The 12,288-nt window shown below is 47.4% G+C and overlaps 1 protein-coding gene and 1 non-coding gene across 6 annotated transcripts in view; both read left to right on the top strand.

Annotated features, from left to right (window-relative positions):
* Positions 1–11,681, top strand: part of NIN (ninein) — a 115,275-nt gene extending 103,594 nt beyond the window's left edge. For 2 of the 5 annotated variants that reach the window (XM_033161506.1, XM_033161413.1), the window contains exons 26-28: positions 1,301–1,489; positions 9,327–9,440; positions 10,668–11,681. In XM_033161506.1, coding sequence (XP_033017397.1) covers positions 1,301–1,489; positions 9,327–9,440; positions 10,668–10,877 — 513 coding nt within the window. In that variant the 3' untranslated portion in view covers positions 10,878–11,681. Of the gene's footprint in view, positions 1–1,297; positions 1,490–3,107; positions 3,271–9,326; positions 9,441–10,667 lie in introns of those variants that run through there. The other 3 variants (XM_033161352.1, XM_033161680.1, XM_033161592.1) reach the window with 3 other exon arrangements.
* Positions 7,808–7,879, top strand: TRNAA-UGC. The gene has a single exon. It is a non-coding gene; the product is annotated as a tRNA-Ala (tRNA).
* Positions 11,682–12,288: the final 607 nt, after the last annotated feature.

The raw sequence follows: 12,288 nt of genomic DNA, 5'->3' as shown, positions 1-12,288 counted from the left end.
GGGGGAGGGTGGAATGAAGAGTGGCTCTGATAATCCATTTTCTGTTCTTTCATTCTTGGAAATGCCATTTGTGACAATTGCCGTTGCCCTTCCGCGGTCGTGTTTTTGCATGCCTTTCTCGGAATGAGCACGTTGACGTTTGCATGTCTGGATTTTCTGAGGTCTCTGGGAAATGCAGTTCCCGGGGGTTTCTGGCCTTCCACACAGAATGTCAGTGGATGTGTGCTTTCTAATGTTCCTGCGACCGAGAAATGCCGTGTGTTTTTAAGCGCAGCTTAATCGCGTCTTACGTGCAGGTTTGGTTCCAAGGGTTTTGCGTGGGCACAAAAGCCAAACCCTTAGAGCCACCCCTGTAGAAGGGAAAGCAAGAGAACCAGCCAGCAAGGTGAAATGCTTAAAAGGAGACCAGGTGCAAAAAGAGATAGGACTGAGAGACACACACACCTGGTCCAAAACCCTGCAGAGCTGCTGGACTAATCCAGATTTCCTCCCCCCCCCCAAAAAAAATTGATTTTATCGATTTTCCAATTTTTAACAAATCAACCACAAATTAAAGCAAATTTAATTTTAAAAATCAAAAATCTGGTTTCCCACACTCCGTTTTTGATATGTCCATAGTTTCCTCTTGTAGCTGCAATAGTTTCCCAGTTATTTCTAATTCACATTCCACTCCTTACAATTAGCCTTACATTGCAATAGTTTTTTTGTTTTGTTTTTAATTTATAATCCTTAACCATCAGCTATCCACTTGCCAGTTCCTGCATGCATGATATTTTAACATTTCCAGTATGTACAAGGGAGATTACTCAACAAATTATCAATTCACAATAAATCAATAATCACTATTTCTAAAGTATATTCTCCAGGCTTCCTTTTCTAGCCACAAGGCTGCGCTTTAAAACTTTGTGTCCGAACAGTTTGTTTGTTTTGTTTTTTTGCCCTGGTGCTTTCTCTGCAAAAACAAACAAACAAACAAACAAACAAAAACCACTCTTTCCTGCTGAATCAGAGCAAACAGCCATCTGTGGAATACTTGAATTGCTGTTTGTTCCGATTCAGCATTAGAAAGAAGGTTTTTTTCCAGGGAAAGCGGGGAGGAGAGCTTCAAAGAAGAGGCCTGTGACACTAAAGGCTTGGTTACTCATTGTTGTCAAACGAGTCTCCCACCCAGCGAGAGGAACAGCCAGTGACGCTCCTGCAGATGATCTTGGTGACCAAGCAGGGATATTGGGGTTCTGGGCGATCTTGTGAGGCATCCTTTAACCCCCTCCCTCCTGCCCCCTTTCCTCTCGCCAAGCAGCAGCTGCTTCACTCCAGCTCGATGCTTAGCCTGTCTCAGCATCCTCGCGACCTCCAGCAGCAAGGCTGCCCTGTGGTCCCCTGGGAAGAGTACCAGCAGCTCCAGCGCCAGTTCCTGCAGGAGGAGAGGAGGTGCCAGCGCCTGCAGGAGGAGCTCGAAAACCGGCCCTTGGAGACGAACATGCCCCAGGTATGTTCTCCATGCACACACTCTGTCTCTTTCCCCTTCATGGTCCTGGGGCGTAGAGAGCATCTTCACCTACAGTAGGCCCCTCTCCATTTCTCCTTTTCTCATCATGGCGACCCTTTTCTCTTGTTTATGCCAGTTGCAAACCCCACCCCGCCCCAGTCTCCCCTAAAATGCTCCGTAGATGCTATCCTTCTGTTTGTTGCACCAAAGCATGACTCCCCCCCCCCCGCATTACTGTGATCAGTGTTTTGTTTGTTTGTTCACTTGCAATATCTATAGCCGGCTCTTCGTTGCCAAAAAGGTGCAACCCGCAAGATTTGTATTTCTGCAGACTGGGGCAAAGCACTTCTTCACGCAGCGCATGGACTGTGGAACTCCCTCCCACAGGAGGCAATGGGGGCCACCCACTTGGATGGCTTTCAAAGAGGCCTCCACTTGTGGTGGGAGTGCCCCAAAATCCAATTATTCTGGACAACAACCATACGAGAAATATGCAAACTAACTAAGCAAGTTATAGAAGTTACCCCAGAACTGGCCCTACTAAACATCTTCCAAGACTAGAATGCCCACTTACACCACAAAGAACTCATAACCCACCTACTCTCCAGAAACATCATAACCAGACACTGGAGAGACCTGTCAGGAGCAAGCATGGACCAATGGTACAAAGTAGTATGCGAAATATCCTTACTAGAAAAATGAACCAATAAACTGAAACTGACACGGGGACAAATAGAAGAAGACTCCTTCACCCAGGTATGGCTCCCCTTTATCACACACACACACACACACACACACACACACACACACACCCCAACAAGACAATGAGAAAAATCCACCAACAGCATATAAATCAATATGGCTAACCTGACCCCAAACGCCCACCCACCCCACTCACACATGAAAACAAAGACCAGCCAACCACAAATGAACAGCCACACCCTGACCACTGATCCTGTTAGCTAGGGATGATGGGAATTGTAGTCCCAAACATCTGGAGGGCCGGAGTTTGCCTATGCCTGGACTAGATGACCCTCGTGGTCCCTTCGGTTGCCCCTCCCCTGATTTGCGGGGTCTCAACTAACGCATCCATGACAGCTGGCCACCCAGCCTTGTTCACCCATATCAACAAACAATGCTTTGTCCTGCTCTCCAAACCAGAATTGGAAGCCATGGTCTCCGTGGACTTCCAGCTCTGCTCTGCAGGCAGATTGTGACGTGCAAAAGCGAGACTTTGCTTGAGAAGGGACGTCGGGGGAGAGCTGGAGCCCACAGCAGGAGCGCAAAAGCCCAAAGCAGAGGCCCAGTGACCAAACTGGCCTAACGTGTGAATTGGGCATAAGATTGCTCGCCCTTTCTGCACAGCTGAGACTGATCTTTAACCGGATGTTGTTTGTGATTCCCCTGCATGTTAAGCTTGCAATTCCCTGGGAGCTGGGCTTGCTCTTCCGTAAATGTTGGGCTTGCTGTTCTTTCCTTATTGCACCCCAGCACTCACTGATGTGTCTGTCTTGCTGTGATGGCTTAAGTGGAGCTGTTTGTTTGCATTACTAACTGCGACTGTGCTGTTTTGCAAAGGGCTGTGTGTGAAGTGTGTCCTCCTGCCTTCTCTCCCTAGGCCTTGCTTCCGGAGCAGAGATCAGTTCACGCAGATACGTACAGACGGATCGGTCACCTCTGACTTCCCTTGGCTGCTAAATGCACCTCATTCCTTACTCACACAAACTGGCATAAGCTGAGAAACCCAGGGATCAAATTGCTTCCCCCCCCTTTTTTCAAAAAAAAAAAACCCAAGTTATTTTAATTTAAAACCTCTCCAGTATTATGTTTTCTTCCCCCTTATTTATTTATTTTTTCTCATAATCTATTTTTGTTTCTTTTTGTGCATGGGGGGGAAAAGAGAATCATACATTGTTGTCTATTTTTTTTTCTTAAATTTCTTATGAATCAATTTTTTTTAATTTATTTATGTTATTTAAAAATTGCTTATCCAGGGGAGTTTGGAAAGAGAAACGTTATTTTTTGCCCTCAAATTTTATGCTGTAACTATTTTTTGAACAAAAAGGTACAAATTTTTTATATATTGGATCTGAAGAAGAAAATTTGGGTTATTTATACAAAGTTTTGTACAAGATGTATCAATACTTTTTAAACGGGGAAAGAGCTACACTTTTTTATTTTAATTGGACAAATAAAATACACATTTTAAATGTGTGTGTGTGTTCTTCTCTTACTAAACCATGGGGGGGGGAGGTGTGGGGAACCTCCAGTCCAGGGGCTCAATCTGGCCCTCCAGGCCCTTGGAATTCTCCCCAGGCCACACCCACTCTCCTCAGGCCACACCCCTATTGTAGAAATGTGTGTTGCTCCGCCCACTTTTACCTCTTGCTCCGCCCACCACCGGCAGGTGGCCCCTGGAACATTGCTCAGAAGGGAATGTGGCCCCCGACTTGAAAGAGGTTCCTCACTCCCTGCCATAGGGCTTATTGTAACTATTAGGCTGATGTTTTAATTGGAAAGGCTGAGCCTGAAGCAACACAGTCAGATTTGACCAGGTTCAGGTAGGTAGCCGTGTTGGTCTGACGCATTCGAAATAAAAAATTAAAAAATAGTCCAGTAGCACCTGAGAGACCAACTGAGTTTGTTCTAGGCAGGGCCGTCTTAAGCATATCTGGCGCCGTGGTGCAAAGCTCCCTCCGATACTCCCCCCCCCCAATTTCCTGGAAGTTTTTTAGGGAGGACGACGCTGCCAGCGGGGCTGAAGGAGGCGGGCAGTGGCTGGAGGGTGGCTCCTCTGGCGGGGAAGAGGCAGAGGCTGGACGCGGCACCTCCCGGCTCAGCTGGCTGCTTCGTGCTGCAGTGGCCAGGGCAGACGGAGGCTCCGGGTGCGGAGGCGGAGGCAGGCGAGCTGTTGCCGGAAGGCGCTGCGTCCAGCCTCCGCCTCTTCCCTGGAGCCCTCCAGAACTTGGCGCCCCGGCGCCCCGCACCACTAGCCTCTGTGGGTAAGACGCCCCTGGTTCTTGGTATAAGCTTTCGTGTGCATGCACACTTCTTCAGATACACTGAAACAGAAATCACCAGGAAAAAGCAACGGATAGTATGCAGATGGCCAAAATATCTTTAGCATGTGTAGTGAGACAAGAAGAGAGTTCTGGATTTGATATCCTGCTTTATCACTACCTGAAGGAGTCTCAAAGCGGCTCACATTCTCCTTTCCCTTCCTCCCCCACAACAAACACTCTGTGAGGTGAGTGGGGCTGAGAGACTTCAGAGAAGTGTGACTAGCCCAAGGTCACCCAGCAGCTGCATGTGGAGGAGCGGGGACGCGAACCCAGTTCCCCAGATTCCGAGTCTACCACTCTTAACCACTACACAGATAGATAGATAGATAGATAGATAGATAGATAGATAGATAGATAGATACAGTGGTACCCCGCTAGACGAATGCTTCGCTAGACGAAAAACTCGCTAGACGAAAGCATTCGTCTAGCGGGAGGCTGCCCCGCTAGACGAAAAAGTCTATGGGGCTGCCTCGCAAGACGAAAAAATTTCGTCTTTTTTTTTTTTCGTTTTTGCGGAGCGCGGCTCCCATTGCCGCTCCGCAAGACGAAAACCCCGCTAGACGAAAATTTTCGCGGGACGAATTATTTTCGTCTAGCGGGGCACCACTGTAGATAGATAGAAGAGTTTGGATTTGATATCCTGCTTTATCACTACCCGAAGGAGTCTCAAAGCGGCTAACATTCTCCTTCCCCTTCCTCCCCCACAACAAACACACTGTGAGGTGAGTGGGGCTGAGAGACTTCAGAGAAGTGTGACTAGCCCAAGGTCACCCAGCAGCTGCATGTGGAGGAGCAGAGGCACAAACCCGGTTCACCTGATTGCGAGTCTACCACTCACTCTTAACCACTACACCACACTGGCTCTCAAGAATCCAATATCTCCCTTGCTTTTTCCTATAGGACTAATTGCAGCCATTAACAGTCAACAGGTTTACCATACCCATTGAGCCAATCACCCATCTCCTACGACCCTTCTGAGAAATACTCCATCCCACCCTCCCACCAGGGCCTGGTGACTTCTTTTTCAGTTACAGGTGGGTAGCCGTGCTGGTCTGCCATAGTCGAAACAGAATAGAAAATTCTTTCCAGTAGCACCTTAGAGACCAACTGAGTTTGTTCTTGGTATGAGCTTTCGTGTGCATGCACACTTCTTCAGATATTCTTCAGATACACACGAAAGCTCATACCAAGAACAAACTTAGTTGGTCTCTAAGGTGCTACTGGAAAGAATTTTCTATTGTTTCTTTTTCAGTGTATCTGAAGAAGTGTGCATGCACACGAAAGCTCAGTGTGGCGTAGTGGTTAAGAGCGGTAGACTCGTAATCTGGGGAACCGGGTTCAAATCCAAACTCCTCCTCCTCCTCCTCTTCATACCTAGAACAAACTTAGTTGGTCTCTAAGGTGCTACTGGACTATTTTTTAATCTTTAATTCAGATTTGACCAGGGAGAGAGAGAGAGCAAGATCTTGGTTACTTCATTGTTTGGTGCAGTAAACCGAGTGACAGAGCATTAAGCAGCGAGCCAGAATGCACTCGGTCGTGGCTCATCACTTTTCAAGCCAGAGATTGGAATGAGGCCCTGAAATAGTTCACCTGAAATCACAGAGATTGGGGAGAAAGGCCTTGGCGACATTGCAAATGCAACAACATCTGACTTCAGCGTAAAGTTATCGGGATGAATGCACAATAAGCAGGAACCGCCCGGAACTGCCCTCAGTGTAAAGGGATCCGCAGTGGGGCAAAACAGGCTTCCTAGACATAGATAGCAATGCTCACATGCAGAGTCAGATTTACGTATAAGCTAAACAAGCTCTAGGTTAGGGCCCCACTCTCTTGGGGGCCCCCAAAAAAATAATGGGGGGAAAGACTGGAGGTACGTTTCCAAAATATAAGATAACAAACAAATAAAATAAAACCTACATACAGCAACAGTGTTTGTGTTGTGTAGGCACCTATGATGTAAGTCATGGGCCCCGCCTGCTAGCCTGCTCCCTCAAATATCACTGGTTTGCTCATTTCTATCTACAGTGGTCCCTTGGTTCTCAAACTTAATCCGTTCCGGAAGTCCGTTCCAAAACCAAAGCGTTCCAAAACCAAGGCACGCTTTCCCAAAGAAAGTAATGCACAACAGATTAATCTGTTCCAGACTTTTAAAAACAACCCCTAAAACAGCAATTTAACATGAATTTTACTCTCTTAATTGTATTTCAGATGAACAATTACTTTGATAAGATACATATTTTGTTATGTGCAAATGGCTTTAGATACCTATTAGGTCCTTTGTTGGCCAACAAAGGAAGAATGGCAAGCTAAGCTTATGAAATACCGGGGAAGCCAAAGAGGGGGGAGGGGAGAAATATGGATATATAAAATATTTAAGATTTATGGAAAAAATATTGTTATAATTTGAATATTCATAGAATCCTAGAGTTGGAAGAGACCCCAAGGGCCATCCAGTCCAACCCTCTGCCAAGCAGGAAACACCATCAAAGCATTCCTGACAGATGGCTGTCAAGCCTCCGCTTAAAGACCTCCAAAGGAGGAGACTCCACCACACTCCTTGGCAGCAAATCCCACTGTCCAACAGCTCTTACTGTCAGGAAGTTCTTCCTAATGTTTAGGTGGAATCTTCTTTCTTGTAGTTTGAATCCATTGCCCAGTGTCCGCTTCTCTGGAGCAGCAGAAAACAACCTTTCTCCCTCCTCAATATGACATCCTTTTATATATTTGAACATGGCTATCATATCACCCCTTAACCTTCTCTTCTCCAGGCTAAACATACCCAGCTCCCTAAGCCATTCCTGATAAGGCATCGTTTCCAGGCCTATTCAATCAAAATTATAAAAATACGGTAAAAAATAGATACCTATTAGGTCCATAAATTACAATATAGCACATATTCAACACAAAAAACGGGGACAATTTGTTGTTGACGAAGGACAGCTGGACATACAAAGAGCTCTGTTACCTTCAGTAGCTTAGGGCCTCATCAAACCTAAATCCGGCCCTGCTCAGATGGACAGACTAAGTTCAGATATCCGTGACCTATGAGGAAACGGATCTTGGGGTCGTGGTGGGAGATAACTCAATGGAAACGTCAGCCCCACCTGCTTCAGCTGTGAAAGGCAAATCCCACACCAGGGATTGTAGAAGCATAGAAGTTGGGAGGGACCCTGTGGGTCATCTAGTCCAACCCCATGCAATGCAGGACTCTCAACCGAAGCAACTGCCTATATTGTAGCGCCTTCTTGCTGGAAGTGCTGTGGCTCAGTGGTAGAGCATCTGCTTTGCGTGCAGAAAGTCCCAGGTTCAATCCCTGGCAGGGTTGGGAGTGACTCCAATTTCTGGAACCCTGGAGAGTCGCTGCCGGTCAGTGTAGACAGTACTGAGCTCGATGGAGCAGTGCTCTGACTCTGTATAAAGCAGCTTCTTCTGTTCCTTATGGTGCAACCACACATGGAATACCGCATGCGGTTCTGGTCACCTCAAAAAGGACATTGTAGCTCTGGGGAAAGTACAGGAGAGAGCAACTGAAATCTTGGAATTGTAGAATTGGAAAGCTGACCCCCAAATGTCATCTAGTCCAGCCCCCGTGCAGTGCGGGAATCACAGCTAATGAACCCCTGACAAGCGGCCATCCAAACTCTGATTAGAAACCTCCCATGAAGGAGCATTGACGGTGGGCTGCAGCCTGCAGGAGATTCCCTTTGTGGAATGGTGAATACATTTTGGGGTTTTCAGTTTAGAAAGATGACAGCAGCATGATAGAGGTTTATAAAATTATGCATGGTGTAGAGAAAGCGGATAGAGATGTTTTTCTCCTCTCATAAGGCCAGGGATCATCCAGTAGGATTGATAGGCAGAAATACTTTTCACGCAGAGCAGTAAGCAAGTTACGGAATTTGCTGCCACTTCCTGAGATTATGTCCGCCAGCTCAGTTGGCTTCCAAAGGGGGACTGGGCCAATCCATGGGAGAAAGGCATTTCAACTGCTACGAACCACCACAGTTAAAAGGAGCTTTCATGTACAGGAGCAGCCTACCCTGAGATAATATTCTGGAGGGGCGAACCACAGGGGAGGGCTGTTTTTTGTTTCCCATAATCTTTTGGCTGGTCACGGCTGCAAACGAGATGCAGGACAACACAGGTCAGAGGTGGGGGGGGGGGGGAACCTGTGGCACTCTAGATGTTGTTGTACTACAACTCCCATCATCCAGCTACCAGGACCCTGCGCAGGCAGGCAGCATTGGGAACACTGGCTGCCCCAGCTGGGCATGTGCCAGTTGCTGGGGGCAGCTCCAATAAAGCACGCCTGCCCTGGGGGAGGGCTGACACCAATGGGAGTTGTCCCTTTTGGTGGTGGCACGCTGGGAGTGGAACGAGGGCATGGGCCAGCCCCCTTGGGATAAAATTATGGTTTTAACGGGACATGGACGTAGCCAGCGGGTGCAGTGGGGCAGCTGCCCCCCTAATCAAGTAAAAGAATGAAAATACTTAATTAAACGACCAGTTGTGTTGCAGAGAGCTCGGTTCTGCCTGTTCCCTCCCCCCCCCAAAAAAATCCTGGCTACACCCATGGAATGGGGTTTTAATTTGGGTGGGTGTTGTTTTTTGGGGGTATGTGTTTTAAATTGTTCTTTTCCTTCTTATTTGTTTTGTAACACAAGAAAATCTTTAATAGAAACTAATTTTTTAAAAGAGGGGAAAGGCCGGTTAATTGCTCTGCAGCCTAGCAGGACTGAGTCTTCATAAAGTGCTCTTACGTTCCCTTTTAGGGTGGACAGGAACATCTGCTCAAGACCATGGAAAAGCGCATGATGGATGTTGAACAGCAACTGAGGCTGGTGAAGAGGCTTCTCCAAGACAAAGTCAATCAGCTGAAAGAACAGGTGGGCCTTTGCCCTGGATCTGGAGCAGCTAACCTGTGGCTGAAGGACTCAAGTTCCCATCATCCCTGACCATTGGTCATGCTGGCTTCTGGGGCTGATGGGAGTTGGAGTCCGGCAAAAGGTTCCCGCTCCTGTTTCAGTCAACAAGCGATAGTTCCTCAACAGCTCAGGGAATGACCAATATGTGGGATCAATATCAGCCGCAAATAACCAGCATGCTTAGTTCTAGTAAATGCACGAAGGGGTTAAGACCACAGAGTAAGCAATCTTCCCAGGCTTTGCTAGGACACACCCACTCACCTTGGGAGAAAATTTTAGCAAAACCGTGTGAATTGTCTGGGCTGATTGCTCCAAGCCCAGACCATGTGGCTTTACCAAGTCATCTTTGTGTTTCCATACAAATACAGGTGAAACTCGAAAAATTAGAATATCGTGGAAAGGTTCCTTTCTTTCAGTAATTCAACATAAAAGGTGAAACTAATATATGAGATAGACTCGTGACATGCAAAGCGAGATATGTCAAGCCTTTATTTGTTATAATTGTGATGTTTATGGCGTACAGCTGGTGAGAACCCCAAATTAACAATTTCAACTTTGGGGTTTTCATTAGCTGTACGCCATAATCATCACAATTATAACAAGCAAAGGCTTGACATATCTCGCTTTGCATGTCACGAGTCTATCTCATATATTAAACTCCAGTAGCTAATGAAAACAATTGCTTACATAAATGGACTTTTCTATGATATTCTAATTTTTCGAGTTTCACCTGTAATTTAGAAACATTTATCAATTTTGAAACTAAGTTCTGCTGCCTGTGTTGTCTTGCTGCTGTATGGAAAAGCATATGAATCTGACCTTTGAAGAGTTTGTAAGTAAACTATTTGTAAAGTCTAACATATTATTTTTGCACACTTTACTTTGTTCACCTCTCATCAAGAGAGTATTTGTCCCAAACCTGGATCTAGAAATGTGAGGAATTCCCCTTTTCTTCTTTTTAGCCAATTACAACCAAACATTTAAAAAACACACAACACAACGGCGTTCCTGCAGATTATTTCGGGTTGAGTTGGGATGGGCTCCTGGGGTTGTGGGGTTAGGGTCAGGGTAGAGCTTGACAGAACACAGATCTTGCTCAGGTTCACCGAGCTGGCAAAAGTGTCCCCCCCTTTTTTTTTTTTTGCACCCTTGGGGAGCAAGCCCTCATTTGCTGCCTGTGTTTTCCAGCTTGCCAAGAACACGAAAGCCGACGAGATGGTGAAGGACCTCTTTGTGGAGAACGCACAGCTGCTGAAGGCCCTGGAGATGACTGAGCAGAGGCAGAAGACTGTGGAGAAGAAGAACTACTTGCTGGAAGAAAAAATCGCCAACCTCGGCAGGATTGTCAAGAACCTGACCTCGCCCACCTTGGGGTCCGCAGCTCAGCTGGGGTCTTAGCAAAGCCATATCCGCGTGTCTCTGCACAGCTCGCGACGCACTTTACTTAAAACTGCCTTTTCAATGCTGCCTTTTTAACGTTAGTGACAATGTCTGCCCTTTGGGTTGTTTGTTCTCCGCCCCAAAGAAACCCCTACTCTCTTCTCGGGTGCACATTATCCCCACATGCGTTTTGCCGCAATGTTGCTCTGCCAGCCCCAGAAGGTGGCCAGGCCAAGGCTTATCTTCTCATCAGGGTGTTCAGGAAAAGCCAGAGCTCTTAGAGCTTCTCGCTTCCTGATCTGATGGGACGGCGGAGGTGAGAAAACAGATGGGACACGACCAGGGCAGAGAGGACCAGCTGAGGACAAGGGAGATTTGAACCTCAGGCTCTTGGGGATTAAAAGGGGAGGTCTGTAGATGGATCTCTTCAGGGAATCCCAGGGCCAGGATCCAAATGTGGACCTCAGGGCACCCCATAGCCCACAAGCATCACTGCTCAAAGGGCCACGTTGCTCAGACAGGTGAGCCAAGCCAGGAGAACGTTCAATCGAGGGTGGGGAGCCACAGACCCAAGAACCAATTGCACCCCATCCTTGCCTCTCTAGATGCCCCTCCGGGTGGCCCCTAGGCCACATCCCCTCCCCACAAGCCACAGCCCCTCCCCAGCCCTGCTCCACACACCTCCTGAGGATCCTTGCCTGGCTGGAATGTGCCCATGTGGGCAGGATAATTCCTTCTGCATGTCTGCAAGGAAATAGGCAAGGCTGTGCATCCCTCTAGGGAAGAGATGTATCTCAGCAGTAGAGCATCTGCCGTGCAAGCAGAATGTCCCAGGTTCAACCCCCAGTCGGGCTGGGAGAGGCTCTGGAGAGCTGCTACCAGCTGGTATAGACCAGGGGTGGCCAACTCCCAAGAGACTGTGATCTACTTACAGAATTAAAAACTGGCAGTGACCTACCCCCCTTTTGGGGGGTTCAGGTCAAAGTTGTTGAGCTTCTTTGGGGAGGAGGAAAGCCCCATTTTTTTGGCATTCGGGTCAAAGTTGTTGTTTAGCTTTTTTTAGGGAGAAGGAGAGCCCTGTTTGGGGGGGCAGGGCAAAAAAAAATTGAGCTTTTTTTAGGGGAGCCAAAGTTGTTGAGCTTCTTTGGGGGAGCCAGTGATCTACCATAGACGTCCAGTGATATACCGGTAGATCACGATCTACCTGTTGGACTTGCCTGGTATAGAGTCGTTACTGAGCTGGATGGACCAATGGTCTGATTCAGTATAAGGCTGTTATGTGCCTGTGTGCATTTCAGAGCGAGAGAGAGAGAGGAAATATCTCTGGCTTTCATGTGCCTGGAATGTACATAATCGTAAGTGCTGCATCCAATGCTTTTTTGCCTCTGAGATGCCTCGCCCCCTGCCCAAATTGCCCTGCAACCTTTGG

Source organism: Lacerta agilis, chromosome 1 (genome assembly GCF_009819535.1).
Source record: "Lacerta agilis isolate rLacAgi1 chromosome 1, rLacAgi1.pri, whole genome shotgun sequence".
NCBI lineage: Eukaryota > Metazoa > Chordata > Lepidosauria > Squamata > Lacertidae > Lacerta > Lacerta agilis.
Note: the sequence above shows the minus strand (reverse complement) of the source record. Positions and strands in the feature narration are given on the sequence as shown.